At 35.5% G+C, this 22,747-nt stretch overlaps 2 protein-coding genes across 2 annotated transcripts; both read left to right on the forward strand.

Moving 5' to 3' along the window:
• Positions 1-727: 727 nt before the first annotated feature.
• On the forward strand, positions 728-2,797 carry LOC145131372 (disease resistance protein At4g27190-like). The gene is made up of 3 exons (XM_079066064.1): positions 728-1,934; positions 1,994-2,651; positions 2,744-2,797. Exons 1-3 carry the CDS (start codon positions 1,036-1,038, stop codon positions 2,795-2,797), a joined length of 1,611 nt encoding a protein of 536 aa, XP_078922190.1. The 5' UTR covers positions 728-1,035.
• Positions 2,798-13,332: 10,535 nt separating this feature from the next.
• LOC145131374 (uncharacterized) lies at positions 13,333-14,508 on the forward strand. Its single transcript, XM_079066065.1, has 4 exons — positions 13,333-13,785; positions 13,871-13,922; positions 14,004-14,120; positions 14,204-14,508. Exons 1-4 carry the CDS (start codon positions 13,333-13,335, stop codon positions 14,506-14,508), a joined length of 927 nt encoding a protein of 308 aa, XP_078922191.1.
• Positions 14,509-22,747: the final 8,239 nt, after the last annotated feature.

The following is a 22,747-nucleotide window of genomic DNA, read 5'->3' on the forward strand; positions in this document are numbered from 1 at the left end:
TTCCTTTCTCCTCCGCCATCATCCAACCACCATAACCGCCACTTCCACCACCTCTGACAATAGTCGACCCCACCACTGTCACCTTCATTACTTATATCACCGCCACCTTCGTCACCATTATTTTTTCTGCCACCAACTGTCATAATCATTTATGATTATTCAATCTGTGAACCGACATATATGTATAATTATTTATGATTACGCATACACGTATAAACATGTATAATCCTATATAATTATACATCTCTTCCATATAATCATTTATGATTAGGGATACCCTGTTGCTACTGATATGCTGGAGCATTAGAGCGGCAAATGAACCGTGTATATATATATATATATATATATATATATATATATATATATATATATATATATATATATATATATATATATATATATATATATATATATATATATATGACCGACAAATTTGTACTTAACCATTGTGATTTATATAAAAAAAAGTCTAATTGCATTAATTTCGAACATGGTGGGTTAACAAATACGTGGTCAACCATGCCAACTTGTGAATAATAATTATCAAAGGTATCATTTTTGTGTACAACCAGTCTTTGAATAATAATTATCGAAGGTATCATTTTTGTGTACAACCAGTCTTTGAATAATAATTATCGAAGGTATCATTTTTGTGTACAACCAGTCTTTGTCTTCATTATAATCTAGTTTTGTAAGCCAAACAAACAATATTGTCTTCATTGTACACTCTTAACCGTCTTTTTTTTCAATCTGCTACCGTTTTCCATTCTTGCTTCATCAAAATTTTCTTTGTTAGCCAAAGAAACACTCTTCTCTTTCCTTTGGTGCGGTTCATATTCAGGGTCTTCGGTTTTTTGGTTCATCATAATCTTCTTTTCATATCTAAAGAACGACTATATATCTTCCTTTTTTTGCAATTGGCAATTACTCTATTCAATATTCAGACTTGCATAAACGTTTCTTGTTTCAAGATCTGCAATATTGTCGACTAATTTGCCATCCAAACCATCAGCAACGAGAAGTAACCTATCTAGAATGGCGGACGAGGTCACTAATACTGTGGTTGGCAAAATAGTGGACTTGCTGTTTACTGCGGCTAAACGGGAGATTGATTACGTCCGGAATTGCACTAAAAATGTTGAAAAGTTGAAGAGTGAAACTCAAAAGCTCAATGATATGAGGGCTAGGATTCAACAACGAATCGATGCAGCTAAAGGAAATGGAGAAACTCTCTTAGCCGGTGTGCAAGACTGGATGGACAAGGCACACATTGAAATGTTCAAGGTGGAAGAGTTTCTTGAAGAAGAAGCCAATGCCAAGAAGACGTGCTTCAACTTACGACCGTGTGTCAATTTGGGCACCCTCTCCCGTTACAGTAAGATGGCGTCAAACAAGACCTCTTTTCTTCTGGATCAACAAAAAGATGGTGAAACTCATGAAAATTGTGTCTCCATTCCCACTCGCACCCCAAGATTGGTAGACCTCTACCAAACAAAGAATCTTGATGATATTGATACCCACAAGTTGGCGTTGAGGGAAATCATTCAAGCTACCAAAGATGAGAGAATACAAATGGTTGGAATTTATGGATCAGGAGGTGTAGGGAAAACTACATTAGCCAAGGAAGTTGCTGCAGATGTGAAGAATCTATTTGCAGACATTGTGTTTATAACTGTCTCACAGACTGTTGACATTAAAGAGATTCAAAAGAATGTTGAAGTAGCAGCAAAGCGGGTAATCAATGGGGAGAAGGTTCTAATCATTTTAGATGACATATGGGAACCACTGGTCCTCTCTGATCTTGGCATACCTTGTGGGAATGAGCACACGAATTGCAAGATTTTGTTGACTTCTAGAAGCATGAATGTATGTGAAGGGATGGACGCTGATAGGAATATCTGTGTAAACACTTTGACGAAGGAAGAAGCGTCTGTGTAAACACTTTGACGAAGGAAGAAGCGTGGGTCCTTTTCAAACGTATTGTTGGTGAAAGGTTAGCGAATGACGTTATACTGGAGAAAATTGCAAGAGATGTGACTAAAGAATGTGGTGGATTGCCACTCATCATTCAAGCGGTGGGAAATGCTTTAAAAAAGAAATCAATTGATATATGGAAGGGAGCACGTAACCGACTACAAAATCATGCCGCTCTAGATATCGCTCCGGAGATAAGGAAAGCATTTACCCATTTGAAGCTGAGCTATGACTTACTTGAAAGCAAAGAAGCTAAATCATGCTTCTTACTGTGTAGTTTGTTTGGTGAAGATAAACTCATAGATATGTCACGTTTAGTAGAATATGGGGTGGGTCTACAGATATTTGATAATCTGGATAGCATTAATGATGCCAAAATAAGAGTCCAAATTGCACGTAACACCCTCATATCCTCTGGCTTATTATTGACCGAGAGAGGTGATATAAAAATGCATGACGTTGTTCGTGATGTGGCATTGTTGATAACTTCTTCTCAAGGCGATGAGAAGTTTGAAGAGAAGTTTTTAGTGGAGGCTGGAAATAGAAATATGACAGAATGGCAACCAAGAAACAGAACCTCAGAAAGCTACACCAAGATCTCACTCATGGATAATAGAATTCGTAAGCTTCCAGATCATCTATTAGAGGTTACATTTGTAATTTACATTAGTTACAAGGTTAGAATTGTAAATATTATGTTAGTTAGTTAGTTAGTTAGGAGCTGATGGTTGTTACAATATTTCTTCTCTTTGTATATGTACCTGTACAGATTCATTTTGTTAATCAATTTTGGAGAATTCAATCTCAATCTTTCAATTCGTAATATAGTATCAGAGCGGAAACTTTACTTCCAATTTTCTTCACTGATTGTTCATCTTCTTCTTGATTGATTGTCGTTCTCATTTGTTCTTCTTTTCAAATCGATTTACAAATTTGTTCTTGTGAATCAATATTCTTTTCATTTCTATTAAAATCACAAATTGTTCTTGTGATTTCATCTGAAAAATGTCTGGTTCGTCAAGTTCATCTGGAACTTCAGTATCTCCAATTGATGATCGCATGTCACCTTATTACATGCATTATTCGGATAATCCTGGATGTATTCTCGTTTCTCAACCCTTAGTTGGTGAGAATTACTCATCGTGGAGCAGATCTATGTTAATTGCTCTTTCAGTCAAGAATAAGATGGGTTTCGTTGATGGAACTCTACCTGAACCACCGATGACTGAAATTGTTAATCGTGATTCATGGATGAGGAATAATAAACTTGTAATATCTTGGATTTTGAATTCCGTTTCTAAAGAGATATCTACCAGTATCATGTTTGCTGATTCAGCTAAAGAAATCTGGAACGATCTCAAAGATCGATATGAACAGAGCAATGGTCCTCGCATCTTTCAGATTCGTCGAGAAATCATAAATCTCAATCAAAATCAAGATGTTGTTGGAGTATATTTTACAAAATTAAAATCTCTAACAGAAGAACTCGAAAATTTTAGACCAAGGTGTTCTTGTGGAAAGTGTGATTGTGGAGGTGTTAAAGAAATCGAAAAATACTTTCAATCTGAGCAAATCATGAATTTTCTCATGGGACTAAATGAATCCTTCTCTCACACAAGAGGTCAGATCTTGTTAATGGATCCTTTGCCAACTATTAATCGTGTATTCTCACTAGTTGTTCAAGAAGAAAAACAAAAGATGCTTTCAGACAACCAGAATTCTTTGGCATTTCTTGCCAAATCTACCCCTGCCAATCCAAATAAATCATACAACAGTTCTAATGCTACTTCAAATCAAACTAAGAAATATTCAAACAACAGAGAGAGGCCATATTGTTCTCATTGTAAGTTTCAAGGACATACTATTGAGAAATGTTACAAATTACATGGATATCCACCTGGTTATAAACCCAAGTCAAAGTCCAATCATATTAATGCTGCTGTAATGAATGATGATCTGAATTCTTCAGTAAGTGATGAACTTAGCAACATATTTCGGGGTTTTTCTCCAGCACAGTGTTAACAAGTGATGTCTGACCTATCAAATCACATGATTTCTGTTAATCCAAATGAGAATACTTCAACTGGTAAGTGTTATTCTCTCACTGTTAAAAATGGATTACATTCTCAAATGTGGATATTGGATTCAGGAGCTTCTCAACATGTATGTCACAATATTGATTTGTTTATGAACAGAAGAAAGGTTCTTAATCATACAGTTACTCTTCCAAATAAAGTAACTCTACCTGTTCATATGATTGGGGATATTAAAATTGATTACCTATTCACTTTAAGGAATGTTTTATATGTTCCTGAGTTTGATTTGAATCTGATATCAGTTAGTGCTCTTACAAGATCTCAGCATCTAATTGTTCCATTTACTTGTCACAATGCTTACATCCAGGATGTTCATCACAAGAAGATGATTGGCAAAGCTGAGAATATCCAAGATTTATATGTCATCAACACAAATGAAAAGCAAGCTTGTAATTCTGTTTTAGATTCAAAAATTAATTCTGTTTCATTAGATTTGTGGCATAAGAGATTAGGACATCCATCAAATAATTGTCTTGTTCCTATTAAGACTGTATTGGATGTTTGTATTACTCATAGTGATTGTAAAGAACATTGTCCAGTTTGCCCTTTGGCTAAGCAAAAGCAGCTTCCATTTCAATCCTTTAACAATATGTCTGATGAATCATTTTCTCTTATTCATTGTGATATATGGGGCCCTTATCAAGATTCAACCAATAATGGACATAGATATTTTGCTACAATTGTTGATGATCACAGTAGATATACATGGATATATTTACTGAAACATAAATCTGATATCAAGGGAATTATTCCAAAGTTCTATACTTTCATTCAAACTCAGTTCAACAAGGCTATAAAATGCTTCAGATCAGATAATGCCAAAGAGTTGGACTTCAAAGATTTTTTTGAAGAAAAAGGTATAATACACCAAAAATCTTGTGTTCAAAGACCACAACAAAATTCAGTTGTGGAAAGGAAACATCAACATTTGTTGAATGTGGCTAGATCATTGATGTTTCAATCACAAGTTCCTATTTGTTATTGGGGTGATTCTGTCTTAACTGCAGCATATTTGATTAATCGAATTCCTTCAAAAATTCTTCATTTCAAGACACCATATGAGTTGTTATATGGTAAGGCTCTAAGTTATAAACACATAAAAGTTTTTGGATGTTTGGCATATGCATCTACTCTTCCATCTCAAAGAACAAAATTTACTCCCAGAGCAAAAGCTTCTTTATTTTTGGGATATCCTCCTAATATGAAGGCATACAAACTTCTTGATCTTGAAACCAATCAGATTTTTTGCTCTAGAGATGTTGTTTTCCATGAATCAATATATCCTTTTCAAGACAAAACATTTTTAATAACACCCCAAGATCCTTTTTCCAATACTGTGTTACCTATTCCTTTTAATGAATCGATTCCTTATTCAATTCCTACTTCAATTGATGATTCTATTCCTAATACTGTTTCTGATCAAGTTCCAGTTCCTGATCCTATTCCTCATCAATCAGAAACATTAAGGAGATCTACTAGAAATCATCAACCTCCTTCATACTTAAGAAATTATCATTGTAACACAGTTTCTCATTCTCATGTGCCATATTCTCTTGATACTGTTTTGTCATATGACAAAGTGTCTCATAATCATAGAACTTTTGCTATGGCTGTTTCTTCAACCTTTGAGCCCAAAACGTATAAAGAAGCATCTAAACATAGAGAATGGTGTGATGCTATGAAAACATAATTGGATGCAATGGCTTCTAATAATACTTGGACGATTATGCCCCTACCACAAAACAAGAACACAGTCGGTTGTAGATGGGTGTATAAAGTCAAACATGGTAGCAATGGGGCTATTGAAAGGTATAAGGCCAGGCTAGTAGCCAAAGGATTCAATCAAAAGGAGGATATTGATTATTTTGAAACTTTCTCCCCAATTGCAAAATTAGTCACAGTCAAACTTTTATTGGCCATTGCTGCAATAAGGAAATGGAATATGGTGCAATTAGATGTTAACAATGTTTTTCTCAACGGAGATTTACATGAAGAAGTGTTTATGGATATTCCACATGGGCTTGATATTCAGGGGGAACCTCATAGATCTAGTTCTAAGCTTGTGTGTAAGCTCAATAAGTCCATTTATGGTCTTAAACAAGCTTCAAGGAAGTGGTTTGAAAAATTCTCTACTTTTATGTTGAACATTGGATTTATTCAATCCAAATCAGATTACTCATTATTTCATAAAGGCAAGGGTGATGATTATGTTTGTCTACTTGTATATGTAGATGACATAATTATTACAGGTGCATCTCAACAAGGAATTGCTTCTCTCAAGTCTGAATTAAGTAAACAATTCAAATTGAAAGACTTAGGAAAACTGGGATATTTTTTGGGACTGTAAATTGCACATTCTAAGGAGGGTATTATTGTTTCTCAAAGGAATTATACTTTACAACTTATAAAGGATGTTGGTTTGTTAGCTGCAAAACCCAAAAGTACCCCTATGGAACCAAGATCATTACTTTCTGCAAAACATGGTGATGTTTTTCATGATCCTTCACAGTATAGAAGATTGATTGGCAGATTAATCTATTTAAACATCACAAGACCAGACATCTCTTTTGTAGTTCAACAATTATCTCAATTCATGTCCAGTCCACGAGTTCATCATTACAATGCTGCTTGTCATTTACTCAGATATCTGAAAAACTCACCAGGCCAAGGTTTATTTTTTTCAGCAAACTCCACATTACAGCTCAAAGGGTTTTGTGATTCAGACTGGGCAAAATGTCCAGATTCTCGTCGTTCAGTTACTGGCTTTTGTATTTTTCTTGGTGATTCATTAGTTTCTTGGAAGTCTAAAAAGCAATCAACTGTTTCAAGATCATCAGTAGAGGCAGAATACAGGGCTATGGCTATGACTACTGCTGAATTGGTGTGGATGCAACAACTTTTAAAAGCTTTTGATGTTCATACAAAGGATCAAACTTTACTATTTGGAGACAATGAAGCTGCTCTTCAGATTGCACATAATCCCACTTTTCATGAAAGGACCAAACATATCGAAGTGGATTGTCATTTTGTCCGAGAAAAAGTAGAAGATAAAACTATAAAGTTGCTACCAATACGATCTGCTTTACAATTAGCAGGTATATTCACTAAACCATTGCCAAGTACCAAGTTACAACCTTTTCTAAGCAAGATGGGTCTGAAGAATATATATTCTCCATCTCCATCTTGAGGGGGAATATTAGAGGTTACATTTGTAATTTACATTAGTTACAGGGTTAGAATTGTAAATATTATGTTAGTTAGTTAGTTAGGAGCTGATGGTTGTTAGAAGATTTCTTCTCTTTGTATATGTACCTGTACAGATTCATTTTGTTAATCAATTTTGGAGAATTCAATCTCAATCTTTCAATTCGTAATATCATCAGCTTCATTTCCCACTCCTTGATACTTTCCTTATACAAATCAATGATATTTCCATTATTCCTGATGAATTCTTTAGAGGCATGAAAGAAGTTAAACTTTTAGATATGTCTTATAATGAAATCACATCCCTCCCTCCATCGCTGAAGCTGCTCACAAAACTCATCACCCTCGATCTAAGTGACAATGTATCTGTCAATGATATTTCTATAGTTGGGGAGCTAAAAGACCTGGAGATTATAAAGGTTAGAAAGACCGGTATCAAAGTGATTCCTGAAGAGATTGGTCAATTGACCAACTTAAGGCTGTTGGATGCTGGCGAATGTTACCATTTATCTGATGTAACACCAGGTGTCATATCAAAGCTCACTTGGTTGGAAGAGTTGTATATTGGAAACTTTAACACGCAGTCGTTGTCTCGCCTTGGTATTATGGAAATAAGTAACTTGAAAGCGTTCAGAGCTCTGCACTTAACAATGAAATCAGATGCTTGTCATCTTTTTCCTGAAGGTACCTACCTGGAATTGTTGCAAGAATTCTATTTTCAATTTATTTTCCGAAGGCAAAGTAATTTTAAAAAGTTCCATTTACAGATGAAGTTCAACAACTCAGTATCATATTTAAAACGTCGAGTATACATTGAAAATTCTAAATTGCCATTCAAGATGCCAATCAAGAAACTGTTTCGGGTAAGTGATGGTATAGTACTAGAATTGATAGAAGATTTGCATAACATCATACCAGACCTTTATGGAGAGTGTTCTATTGATGAATCAAAGTCTATTGAATTGAATGGTTGTGACAATGTGTCATGCTTGGTGAAGACAATGGATGAGGATGCAACGGCAACAACGCAAACTTTTGTTGCATCCAGTGAAGAAATTATTTCTCCCACGTGGAAGAAATCCATCTGGTTGACCTTATTAACCTGAAGCTTCTTTTTGATTGTTCGTTACAATACATAAGCTTGGCTAATCTACACGACATTGAAATTTTGAGTTGTCCTTCCTTGTTGACGGTATTCCCATTAAGTGTAGCACAAGGGCTTTCCAATCTGAGACGTTTAGAGATTTTGAGTTGTGACAGTTTGATGGTAGTGATTTCTGCTGGAGATGAGCAAGCAACTGGTAGTGACATGATTGAGCAAACAGAGGATAGTGAAACCGAAGTAGGCATACATGATGCAAATATTGTGTTTCCTAGACTTACAAATATTTCGCTTTCCGGTTTGCCCAAACTAAAGAGCTTCTACTCTGGGCATTCTACAGTCAAATATCCTTCTTTGAAGTTTATCGAGGTAGAAGATTGTCCTAGCATCCAAAGTCAAATTTGGTGATGATCAAGAGATCCTTAATTTATTCCATTAGTGATCCTATTGCAGTACACGTATCATGAGAGGTATGAAAAGACGCTTATCCCAATGTATTGATAGTACAATTTTTTATTTTTACCTTTTTAGTTTTAAATTATATATATATATATATATATATATATATATATATATATATATATATATATATATATATATATAAACATTTCAATACCATAAATTACTGTAGAAATATTTGGAAAGGGTCTCTTTTCCATTTTCAATTGTTATTGATTTTTGGAATTCATTAAGCATTGGGCCAATACCGGCAAACATACATTTTGGGTCACTATTTAGTATTACATGTAATCCCTTGAAATACATGAGTGAAAATTAACATTTTTTTACCAATCGATTTCATGTTTTGTGCGATTAAAAAGAGAACTCCAGATTAATTTGTTGTAGATGCGTATTACCCCGTACAAAATATCCATATAAGAATGTATAACATGTGAAAGTACAACATATATAGTAACATGTAATCCTAAAATGTATACTATATGCAATTAATTCAGTGTGTATATATATATATATATATATATATATATATATATATATATATATATATATATATATATATATATATATATATATATATATATATATATATATATAGAGAGAGAGAGAGAGAGAGAGAGACGATCAACAACAAACTCTTTTTGGAGGAGCAACCAACGAACCGTTTCTTTCCCTTGTTTTGATCAGCAGCGACTTTTTACCGGAGTGTCTATGTTGGTTATTCCGGTAACCACCCTCACCGACGCCCCATGTTCCACTGCTAAGCGGAAACACATTCACTGTTGTATATTTCCACTTGAAGCTCTATGTTCCACTGCTAAGCGGAGACACATTCACTGTTATATATTTCAACTTGAAGCTCTAAAGAATACATTCTTAATCAAAGTTGAAATCATATTCGAATTCCAATCCAAATCGATTTTACTTGTGCATGCAAAATTATCACATATAAGTTTTATTGTTTCAATTTCATCAAATTGAATTCAAATCTTTCATTAATTCAAATTCAGTTTTATTGTTTTGATTTATCTTTTTATCAAACATGGTTTTAACTACAAAAGAGATACTTTCGAACTTTAAAAAAAAAAAATTACTGCGGTTAGCAAAAAACCTGTAAACTTTTACCAACCTTGTGTTTACCCTCAAAACTACATGTATTCTCAGCATATCAGCAAACAAGCTTTCAGTCGGAAGATTAGTCATGGATTCCAGGCAACCTATTTTTATCTAAGTTTTTTTTGTTATATCGGCCTATCTGTTAAGGCAAATTTATGAATTTATTATTATTATGAACCTTTTATTCAAACCTTAAAGTGGAATGTAACTGCTATGTTGTTATTGTTGTAACTTGTGATGTATATTCAATTTGTTTGTGATCCATGAAATAAGTCGCACAGCCTGACGTATTCCGCCGCCTCGGTCGAGGGTGTGACAGTCTCAATCTTGGTTGGGTCGACCAAAATCCTGTTTTGGTTAACAAGGTGTCCCAAGAATTGGACCTCCCGTAACCAAAATTCACACTTCGAGAACTTGGCATAAAGCCTCTCCCTCCTCAAAACTCCCAGCAAAACGTATTCATTTTTACAAGTTGTATCGTATCAAACCCAAACACGTATTCATTTTAACAAGTTGTAACGCATCAAACCCAACAACATATTCATTTTAACGATTTGTATCAAACTCAAAAACTTATTTTAAGAACTTGTACTTTATGCAAGTAAAGTTGTATCGATCCAACCGTGTCCAAAAACCGGAAAAACTGGACTTGGACCTGGACCCGGACCCGGTAAGTCTCATCCGATCCGATCCACGACCCACATTATTCTCCGAAACCGGTTTGGTCCAAAAGTCGGTCCGGTCCGGTCTAAATGCTCACCCCTACTTGTATGTACCAGAATTAGGACCAAAAACAGGTATTATCCCTTGTCTAAAAACTGACATAAAAACTATCATAAAACTATCACAAAACAGTTTACAACCATCAATTAACAAACATAAAACTGTCACAAAAACGTGTTTCGGGATAATGGTAAAAAACGGGTCAATTTCCTCAATTTTGGATTTCGACCCCAAGCTATGGGCTCTACCCCTTGGACCCCGCCAGGGGTTGCCAACCCTCGCTACCAGGGGCGTTTCCCTCATGCCCTCTACCCCTATTAGTGGCTTTGCCTCTAAATGAAAGTATACTTTGAATCTTGAAAAAACTCAAACAAATGTGCACTCCATACCACCCTTACTTGTTCAATGTTTATCAAGATTGTATTTGATCAAAAAATTAATTCATTACACTTAAATAACATTGGTAATATAAATCACCAACATTGTTTTCTCCTTGTACGAGTTTGGTGGGAATTAAAGGACCTTGTTTTGCATATTTAAGCACAATTGGGTTTGGGTTTATTTCTTTGAATAAATTGCCACTTCTAAAATACAAAAGCTCCAATAAGAGAATGAAGGCCTATGTATATATTAGTAAAATGCAAGAAACGTGCTTTTATTCTTACCTTCATTTCTTTGTGTAGAACATTGTACTTTTGAAAATAGACAAAATTGCAAAAATGGTCCCTGTGGTATGCATTTTTTTGGAGGTTTGGTCCAAACCACGAGTTTTTTGGTTTTGTGGTCCTTTTGGACTGGTGTGTTTGTGAGAATGGTCCCTGTACTTAACACCCGTTAAAAAGAATCCGTTAACCCCCTCGTGTGCCTTGCACGTGAGGGTATTTCTGTCTTTTTACTTATAGGGGCCATTTTTGCATACGAATGTCAACGCTTCCTTTTTCCTTTTATCCCTCATTTACAATCCCAAACACCCTTCAACTCCCCACCTCCCTCCTTCTTCCTTCTGCTCCATTAAACCTGCAAAAAAACATCCTTCATTATCCAAAGAACCTAATCGAAGCAAAAGGAGACAAAGTCATACGTTAAAGTCGAAATGGTGTACGTAATGTGGCAGCTCAGACCAAAAAATGAAGTTGTCGACGTATCATCCTTATATGCTAAGTTGCTCTGTTTTCTTAAACATTCCTATTTTTCATTTTACCCTTGATTTATACTAAAATCCGCCAAATTTTGACTTTGTTATCATGTACAATTTTGACTTGTAGCGGATGCACCCACATGGTTTAGTATTAAGCTTCATCATGGTGGGAAGTTTACTAAGCTACCTGATATAAAGTATACTGGAGGTGAAGTGCGTTATGTTCATTATATGGACATAGATGAGTTTTATGTACATGAACTTGATGCCATAATGCTTGACCTAGGTTACCCAGACCCACGAATGATTGAATTGACTGATGAATCCCCAGTGATATACTACCATTTCAGGATACCCAATGGTGACTTTCAATTTGGTCTTAGAGCTTTAGGGAATGATCAGGATGTTATCAATCTTTCTAAATTTATTCAAAATAACAAGTTGATTGATGTGTACACAGAACATGGAAAGACAAATCTACTCACTTACTTCATGTCTCCAAATGCAAAGGCTAAAGTTGTCATTGAGGAATTACCAGAAAATGATGATCAAGGGGCTGAATATGAGGCTGAAGTTCATGTAGAATCTCCATTGAGAAATATGAACCATGTCAATGATGAGCCAATTGGTGAGTACATGTCTTTGATTCTTTTTGGGGGGTAAAAGTGATGCATTCTCACCAGAGTATAGAAGGGGTAGAGTTGGGAATTCAAAAAGAGGGGAAGGTTCTTGTAGCAAGAGCCTTAATTTATAGGATATTGATGATTTAAAAGAGAAGTAAAACACTAATGAGGGTGTTAAGGAGGTTCAAGAGGCTGCAACTGTTGTTGAAGGATGCTACAAGCAATTTACTTCAAATATTGCTAATGTAGGGGATGAGATGATTGGCAGACTTCTGTCTAAATGTTGAAGGAGCATGTATTAATGATGGTCATGAACCTGAAGATATGGAAGTGATCAACAATGAGGAGTTCGAATCATTGGATGAAGGATCAGACCAAGACAGAGAAAGAAAATCTCTTACAAAAAATTTGGGAAAAGAATAAAGGTGCAACCTTGGGTCAGTACATATATAGTCATTCTCAGTGGGACAAAAGTTTAAAAGTAAAAAAGAATTAAAGGAGTTAATTGATGTGCATGCACTAGAAACAAGAAGGAATCTATTCTTTAAAAAAAATGACAATCAAAGGCTTAGGGCATAGTGCAGAGGAGTTGTACCTGTCATCAATAAAGGTCAAGTGGGGACTCAACCTACCACTTCAAAAAGCAAGGGCAAAGAAGTAAAGACACAAAAAGAAACATGTGGTTGGTATATACATGCATCTAGTTCAAACCCCGAATCTGACTGGTTTATAAGGACCTTAAACCAAACTCATACATGCTTACAAACAAGAAAACTCAGAGCTTATACTGCTTCTTTAATCTGCAAGAAAATCATAGATCAAGTTGAGGCAGATCCGAAGATTCCTTTGAGAGCCATACAAGATCACTTTCAAAAGACCTACCAGGTGGGTATTTCGATGGATAAGGTATTTAGGGCAAAAGATATGGCAAGAAATCATGTAATTGGGTACTACACAAAACAGTTTGAATTGTTGAGGGACTATGCTCTTGAACTTCAAGCTACAAACCCAGACACAACAGTCAAAATAGATGTGTGTCCTAATGGCAACCCTGCATCCCCAACAAGGCAGTTTAGAAGGATTTATGTATGCTTGGGTCCACTGAAAAAAGGTTTCAAGGCATGTCTTAGAGACTTAGTAGGTTTGGATGGTGCCTTCATGAAAGGCCCATTCCCTGGTCAGGTTCTTACAGCAGTTGGTCTAGATTCCAACAATGGAATTTATCCCTTGGCGTATGCAATTGTTGAGTCTGAAAACACAGCTAGCTGGAAGTGGTTTTTAGAAAACCTTGGGGATGACTTGGATCTTGGGAGCAACTCAAACTATACTTTCATAAGTGACAGGAAAAAGGTGAATTGCAGTTCATCAATTGATCATTTAGATTGTGTTTTTTACCAAGAAATTAATTCTAATTATTGTCTGTTGAGTCATGTAGGGATTACAATTTGCAGTTGATCAATTGTTTCCCAATGCTGATCATAGATATTGTATTATACATATTCATGACAATATGAGAAAGAAGTGGGGGCAAACTGAGTATAGGGACCATTTATAGAGGTGTGCATCAGCAACCACCATTCCTGAGTTTGAGCATTTGATGAAGGAGTTTAGTGAGTATGATAAGGAGGCATGTCAATGGTTGAAGCAGATTCCCCCTGTACATTGGGCAAGGAGTCATTTCTCAGGTAATTGTATATGTTTGCATATGGTAATGATTATATGTTTCAGTTATTTATCAGCATTAATTGTATGTTATTGTAATGTGCAGGAAGAGTTGTTTCTGATATGTTGATTTCAAACATGTGTGAAGTGTTTAATGGGAAGATAGAGAAAGGCAGGGACAAACCTGTAATTTCATGTTTAGAGTTCATTAGGGAGTATCTAATGAATAGGATATGCAATGTCATGAAGGCAATGAAGAAGGCTAAAGGTCCACTAACACCTACAGCAACAGACATCCTAGATGCAAGGAAAAAAGGTGCTTCACAATACATTGCTAGGTGGAATGGGGCAAACAAGTATCAAGTCACTAGAGCATTGCAAGATCAGCATGTGGTGGATGTTAGGAACTAAACCTGCACTTGCAGAAAGTGGGAATTAATGGGAATACCTTGCAGGCATGCAATTGCAACTCTGAATGAAATGAGCAAAGACCCTGAGGCTGAGCTTGACATTTACAAGTGGGTACACAAGGTGTCACACCCCAAAACCGGAACGACGGAAACGTTCGGGGGCGGAGGACGTCATGTACAGTATCACAACAATGCATAATAGTAAACAAGCAACAACATCATCCATTGCATTAATAGTATAATTTTAATACAAGTGTGTTCTGAAGTTTATAAAACACCAAAAATGAATAATCAAAATAAATACGAGTCTTGGAAGCTCCATCTTCTCAAAACCTGGTCATCGGTACCTGTGTACTGGCGACCTGAGAATACAAGTTATTGTAAAAGCATAGATCAACATTAAAGCTGGTGAGTTCATAAGTATTTTAGTGTCATTGTTTGTATAAGTTTGAAGAATGTACTTGTAAATGTTTGATGTAAAAGTTTGTAAGTATTTGATGTAAATATTTGTAAACTTCCTAGAAAATCCTATATTTTCTACTAAAGCAGTCTTTTACCAAGACCCAACTGTTCTCTATGTTTGTTCTTTGTAAAAGTGTGTGTTTTCCCAAAGTATGACTATCATTACCAAAATATAGTTTTTCATTACCGCTTATGTGAGAAGATCACAATGTGAATGAAATGGGAAAAATAAAGATGTACTATAGTTTTATCTAGGTAACTACTAATGTACTAACTACCTTTAAACTTGTTAGTTAATTAAGGTAAAATGTGATACGATTGTAACCATACTTGATCGACTAGTATAACACGACGTTCGAGACGTCGAAATGATATGACATTCGTCACCCGTAGACCTGCAGGTCCCACTGTAGCTAGCAGCAAGGTGTAGGAGGGTCATTCACGTATAGATCTATACACAAATTCATGTTCTCCATCCAGGAGACTCTGGGTACAAAACGTGACGCAGCAGTATATTGCCGAGCCATGAAGTAGTATCTCACATTGATGTTATAGTATTCTTGTATCTGTATAGTATGTACTAGTGTAGTGTATGTTTTCTCTGTCTAGTGTGTAGTATGTTCTCTAGTGTATAGTGTGTAGTATATATTGTTTCTCGTTATAGTATGTATTGTTTCTCTTTATAGTGAGTATTGACTCTCGTTATAGTATGCTCTATCTGTTTCTCTTTATAGTGAGTATTGACTCTCGTTATAGTATTCTCTATCTGTTTCTCTTTATAGTGAGTATTGACTCTCGTTATAGTATTCTCTATCTGTTTCTCTTTATAGTATGTACTGACTCATGTATGAACTGACTCTTTGTGTGTATCATTGTTCTAGTAATAGTATTAGTGACTTCCTAAACTATACCTATTATAGTTTACTAGCAATGTTGTTTGTATGAATGAACATGTTTGTACACCTTTGCTACCCAAAGGTATTGAATTGAATGATGAACTTTTATATCTATATACATACACATAATATATAATTAAGATTCAAACGACCTTCGGACAAACAACCGATACCCTAAGTCTACAACCAAACAAGGAACAAGAAGTAAGGCGAGTTATCAGTCCTAAGTCCTTTCAACCCTACTTATATAACTATATATATAGATATGCTTTTGACAAAATATAAGTTTGAAAGAGTTTAATAGAAAGAATTTATCATGTAAAAGAGTTTATAAAACGATTTGAAGCAGTTTGTTTGAAAACACAGTTTGAAGTATAAGAATTCTATCTGTTTGCTAGTTATTAATCACATGTGATTGATATAATAACTATAATAGTTCTACTTGTATCCCCCCCCCCCCATAAAAGCATTTAAAATCATTTAAAAGATAAGTTAAGGGGGTATGAACTCACTTGTAGTGAGTGATACGAATGAAAGATCGATTTGAAGGATGCTAAGTGTTAAGTGAAGACTTGAGCACAACGGATCCTAATAAGCATATGGTGACACATATATGTATATAATTAGTGTTTAAACAACTAATCATGTAAGGAAAACCACCCTAGGACTTATTAAACACTTATTTTGAAGTGTTAGAAGTACAAAGGGTTGCATCTAAGGAGTTTACAGCCACACTAGGGTGTTTACGGCCAAGGTGTTCACGACCCTTGAGTTCACGGCCATTGTGTTCACGGCCCTAAGTGTTTGCGGCCATAGGGTTTACGGCCAAAGGTGTTTGTGGTCGTAAACTCATGAAGTCTTGTGCCAAAGAGTGATTTAAAGTCCTATTCAAGCATCAAGGAAGAATTCTAGGTTCAATGCTTAGCTTTAGGGGGTCTATAGCCAACAAATGCACCCTTAACAAGGGTTTACGGCCAAGGGAGATGCTCCTGGCCATAAACTCTCTTCGTTCTTGGGATTTGTATGTTTTCAAGGTGCAAATCAAGGTTTCCTACTAGATAACAAGTATAGGAAGAGGATACTTACAATATGGAAGCAACAAGAGTTGATTTCGGCCCAAAACACTAGTGTGTGTTCTTGGTGTTCTTGGTGATCTTGAAGATCAAACCCAAAAAATGAAGTTAATGGATAGAATCAACGGATGATACTAGATAATGAGATGTATCAACAAAACAAAGGGTGAAACACTTACATTTTTGAAGAATAAAATGAAGATCCTTATGATACTTGAGAGAGAAATCAAGTTCTTGAGGTTGAAATGGTGAATAATGAGGAATAAGGATGGAATATCATGTTTAAGGCATGAGTTTACGGCCACCATGAGTTTACGGCCGTAAACTCATATGATGTGGCCGTAAACTCCACATGATGAAGTTTATACAATGGACTCAAGCAGATATTTCCTAACACTCATTTCTTGGATGTACTAGGCTTAAAACGCACTAATTGACTCTAAACAATGCTAGAAGATAGCAAAAAGAGTCCAACCTTGATTGATTTGGATAACTATTCAAGATAGAAATTTCGGGTTGTCACACAAGGTGTATTGGTTAGAGACATGGCAAAAAGCTTATGCATTTAAGGTGGAACCAATTAAAGGGAGACCCATGTGGCCTAAAAGTAATTGTCCAACAAAACTAATCCCTCCTCCACATCGCACTCAGGTGGGAAGGCCTAAGAAAAAAAGAAGACAAAGTGAGGGTGAAATGTGACAACCCGAAAATTTTTAAATTTTTGCCTGGTAAAGCCAGCCAGTCAACTCAACTGAGTGACAGACTCATTGCTGCTATCATTTAGCCTCGTTTAGAGTCCGTTTAAAGGTTCAAAGCTCAGTACATTCAAGCATTGAGCATAGGAATGGATCGCTTAAACTTCTAGCACCGAAATCGAGCCTTACACTCCAACATCAGGAGTGTACGGCCGCACACTGGGTGTGCGGCCGCACACCCCTCTCCTGGAAACACACTCACGTGTATAAGATTGGGAGTTAGCCTCCATTCATCCCTTTTCACACTCCTAAGCCTAAAACTCGATTTCTCTCTTAGCTGTCATCCGAATTTCAGCCTAGATCTTCAAGAATGTAAGTGTTCTTCCTTTGATTTGTTGTTAATCTCCTTAATCTAGTAACATCCTTTGATTTCATCCATTGGAAATCATGTTTTGACTAGATCTTCAAATCTTCAACCATTTCACCAAGAACACCAAGAACACACACATGTTCTTGGTGCTTTTGAGCCTTCTCGAGCCTCCGGATCGTAAGTACTCTTTCCCAATGCTTGAATATTGTTTAGAACACTAGTTTAACACCTTAGAAATGTCTAGAACTCAAGAACATATGGTGTGTGCGGTCGCACACCCAGGTGTGGCCGTACACCCCTCAAAACACCCCTAAAGGCTTCCATATTGTAAGTACCATCCCCTAAGCTTGTTGCTTACTAGATATGACCCTTAGAAAACGTCCAAACCATGATCATCAAGGAGTGTGCGGCCGCACACACTCCATGTGGCCGTACACCCCTTTTTTTAGTGCTTAAGGGCCTCCAAAGTGCCTTTCTAGCTTCACCACTAGTTGAGAAATTATCCCACAAGCCTCCCTACCCTTGGAAAACGTTTTTGTGCACTCATTACCATGAGTGTGCGGCCGCACATCCATGGTCGCACACTCCTTCATGTGGCCGTACACTCCCTTTAAGTGAATCACATGTGATTCCAACACTTGGTCAAAGTGTTTCCTAGTCCCGTAAGGTGTTTCCTTGCATTTGGTTGCTTCTAAACACTATATTTATGTCAATATATGCCATTATATGTCATTTAGGACTCGTTAAGTCTCGAGACTTCATTCGTGGAACTTCTCATCCTTACGCGCATATTCGTTTGAATCACCCACATAAGGTGAGTTCATACCCCGTAATCAATCTTTTAAACTGTTTTTAAATGTTTTAAGGGGGGAATACAAGTTGAACACAATGATAATTGTGTAATTGTTTGTTATAAACATTTTTAAAGGATTTCTTATGTCATTTATAAGTAATCAAAACATTTCAAAAACTCTTTTAAAGTTATGTTACTTTATAGTTTAACAAAACTCCGTTTTTAAAGTACAAGCATAACTTAGTAGAAAAATGAGTCTTTTCAACAACAGTTCAAGTAAATTACTAGTAAACTATAAGGGGTATAGTTTAGGGGTTCAGTTCATACTATAACTAGAAGATACTAAGATGCTAGATACTAGAGATACTAAGATACTATAACAAGAGAAGATACTAAGATACTATAACGAGAACATACTAAGATACTATAACGAGAACATACTAAGATACTATAACAGAACGAACATAATAAGGTGCTATAGCATGGGACAACTACAGGATCTAATAACACCAATGAATTACTAACTCATTGTTCTAGGCAATTAGTGATAGTTATATTGGGTATACCGGATCAAATAACTTTAATGTGAATTTACACGGCCTAGCAACTGGTTTGCGGAAGTCGTGTTTGGTTCCCAGAATCTCTTGCAGGGAGAGCGTATAGTATGGGTTCTATTCATCACGTTATGACCTTAATAAAAAAACATGTTTTAAGGTAATCGGTACGTCAGGATGTCAATTCAAAAGACAACTGTGTACTTATATTTTCCAAATACTTTCATATTGTGACAGTTCCACTTGAAAGTTAATACAAACTATTTTCGAGTCAAGATAGTTATAAACTAGGGAAAACTTACATTTTACAACCGACACACAGAACAGTCGAGTCTAGTACATTCAGTAGAAGGGGGCCTATAATGCTAACTTTATGATTCCTTAGTGTATGCATTCAGGGATATATATTAATCGGATCCGACAGGTAGTAGGATGTGTGCTTTCCGCTTCATTTCATGTTCCTTGTTTGGTTGTGGGCTTAGAGCAGATACACCCAGCCTACTATCTATCCGATATATATATATATATATATATATATATATATATATATATATATATATATATATATATATATATATATATATATATGTTTCCGTATACCCTAAGTAATCATAAGGGGTACCAGGTATGGGCCAGGTCATAGGACACAAATTAAATGCACCGTTTTCTAGTACAAATCATACTTTTCAAACAAAGAACTTTTGGTATACAAAACTAGAAACTTACCAGTAAAGGGTTTAATCCATTTTGATTAAACCAGTATAACTTAAAAGACCTTAGGTGGTTAATTCTATAATACCTTAGTTTATACATCAGGGTTATATATAATTAATATCTTATAGGTAGTTGGATGTGTGCCTTCCGCCTCATTCCCTGTTCCTTGTTTGGTTGTGGGCTTAGGGCAGATTCACACAATTAACTATCTACTCGATATTAGCTAATATATAGCCAATATAAACTAAGTGATTATAGAAGGAACTACTGTGGTTACCATTTTTACTATAAGAAATAAGGTTTTTCTTAAAGAATCTTTCATTAAACATAAAGGAACTATTACAGTTAACTCCGTGAGTACCATGTGAGTACGCCAGGGTTATATACAACGATGATCTAACAAACAATGGGATGTGTGCCTTCTGTTTGGTTGTGGGCTTAGGGCAGATACACACAACCGATTGTTTGTTTACTCTGAGTTTTATATAACTTGTATTCATTTAATACTCGTAGAAAGGACTGTGGAGTCATTTTTACTTATCTTTCATCAAAGCAGGAAATATAGGATTTTCTGGAGGAACAGGCAAACTTTTCTAAACAGAACTTACTATCACTTACTACAACTTCCTACAACTTTCTTACTACCACTTACATCACTTAAATCTTATGAACTCACCAGCTTAAATGCTGATCTACGCTTTCAAAATAACTTGTATTCTCAGGAGACCAGTAGACAGGTTTGCGTACTGGGATTCAGAAGATGGAGCAGTATAGCTTCATGTCTTTTTGTTATTTGCTATGTATTCTATATTATGTGAATCATACTTTGTAAACACTTTCATTCGAATGAAATAGTTGTTTATTACTTTGCTTACTATGATGCATGTCTTGTGATACTAAACATGACGTCCTCCACCCCAAAACGTTTCCGCCGTTCCGGTTTTGGGGTGTGACAGATTGGTATCAGAGCATTGTTTATAGTGAACTAAGTATATCAACCGATAAAATATATACAACTATAAATAAAATGGGGCCGAAGTGCTCTGGATAAGAATATATTTTTAATATATATTGATACCTTATAAAAGTATACATACATGCTTATACATATGTACATACTAGAACAAGTATCACGAGAAGAACATAACAGAAGAAGTTAAAGGTTGAACACTATGGTCAAACCTGGACAGTTATGTAATCATAGCTAGGATCAATATAGCCTGATCAACTATATTCATTCGAGATGTGGCCGACATGTGTTTGGGAGTGATGTGGTGTTGCAACGGTCTTAAAACTTACCTAATACTAGTCAAGAGAATACTAGATCAAGTACATAGAGTTAGAATACTATAGGAGTATTCTATGATACTATAACGCGATAACAAGTTTAAAACATACCAAGTTCATTACATTAAAATACTATAAGAGTATTTTAGGCATTATGTAAATAACTTATGTGATAACTTAAAAGACCCTTACGGATAGGTCTATAATCTTGCGATGTATACTCTCAAGGTTATATATAATTAAGATTTTATAGACTTAAAATTTGTGATCTACGCTTCACTACCTGTTCCTTGTTTGGTTGTGGTTTTGGAGTAGGATCACTTATTTGAAGGTCTATTTAATCTTGAATTATATACAACTTGTATACATTGTGCAATTATAGGAGGACTCTGTAAGGATCACCCCATAATGTTTCACTTAAATCTCATAGATTCTTTAGACACTTCCATTCTCGCACGACAAACCCAGATAGATGTAACCACTTCCTCATAGCAGTCAACAGAAGAGTCAAGGCAAGGGCGTATCTACCATACAAGAAGGTAGGTCCTAAGACCTACCTAAAATTTGAATTTCATTTATAATATATATACCACAAAAATTAGGAACTATCTTAGAAAAAATAGAGGACCTACCTTGAGTTTGTTTTTCTAAAAAATGTCTTGAAAAACCATTTTAAAGGGGGCAAAAAATAAGTTATATGGGGCATTTGTGCTGTTAAATATATAGGGTTAAATATAATATATAGTTTTTATCAAACAATAAGGTATCAATGCACTAATAATCAACTAATTTTTCATTAAATCGTTCGGTTTTTTCAATTATATTTCAGTCGGTTTTTTTAAAAATTTTAATTGGTGGTGGCTGATCGGTTTTTTCAGTTATATTTCATTAAATCGTACACGACCCAACCCGACCCCTCACAAGTGTTGTTGATTTTTTTATCGGCTTCACTTAATTTGGGAACCACATTATATTTTGTTCTAGATTTGCCACTGAGTCAAGGAGGAAACAAGAGCAAGTTCATGAGAAGCTTTCAAAGAAGGATCAACCGAAGTAACCAAAACGTCTTATGCGTCACACTAATAAATAATAATCTTGTTAACTTAATGAGCGAGTGGAAACACTGCTCACATTATGTGTTAGGATTATTTTCTTACATGCAGCTGGTAACAGTTATTCAGGTATCAGATATTCATTCGAGGATAGCCATTCCAAAATTCATAAAGTTTATTTGGTATAGACTCTTTTATGAATTGTTTCCAAAACCCTGTGGAAGTCAAGACCCGATACACCCAGAATTAGGATAATCTTGTCTTTCAGCTTTCGGCTTATGTCCACTACTTTAGACTTATTCCATCTCATCTTTGCATTCTTTTAGCAAAGATGCCTCCTCGCA

This window comes from Lactuca virosa, chromosome 8, assembly GCF_052849685.1.
Source record: "Lactuca virosa cultivar CGN04683 chromosome 8, Lactuca_virosa_CGN04683_v6, whole genome shotgun sequence".
Taxonomy (NCBI): Eukaryota; Viridiplantae; Streptophyta; class Magnoliopsida; order Asterales; family Asteraceae; genus Lactuca; species Lactuca virosa.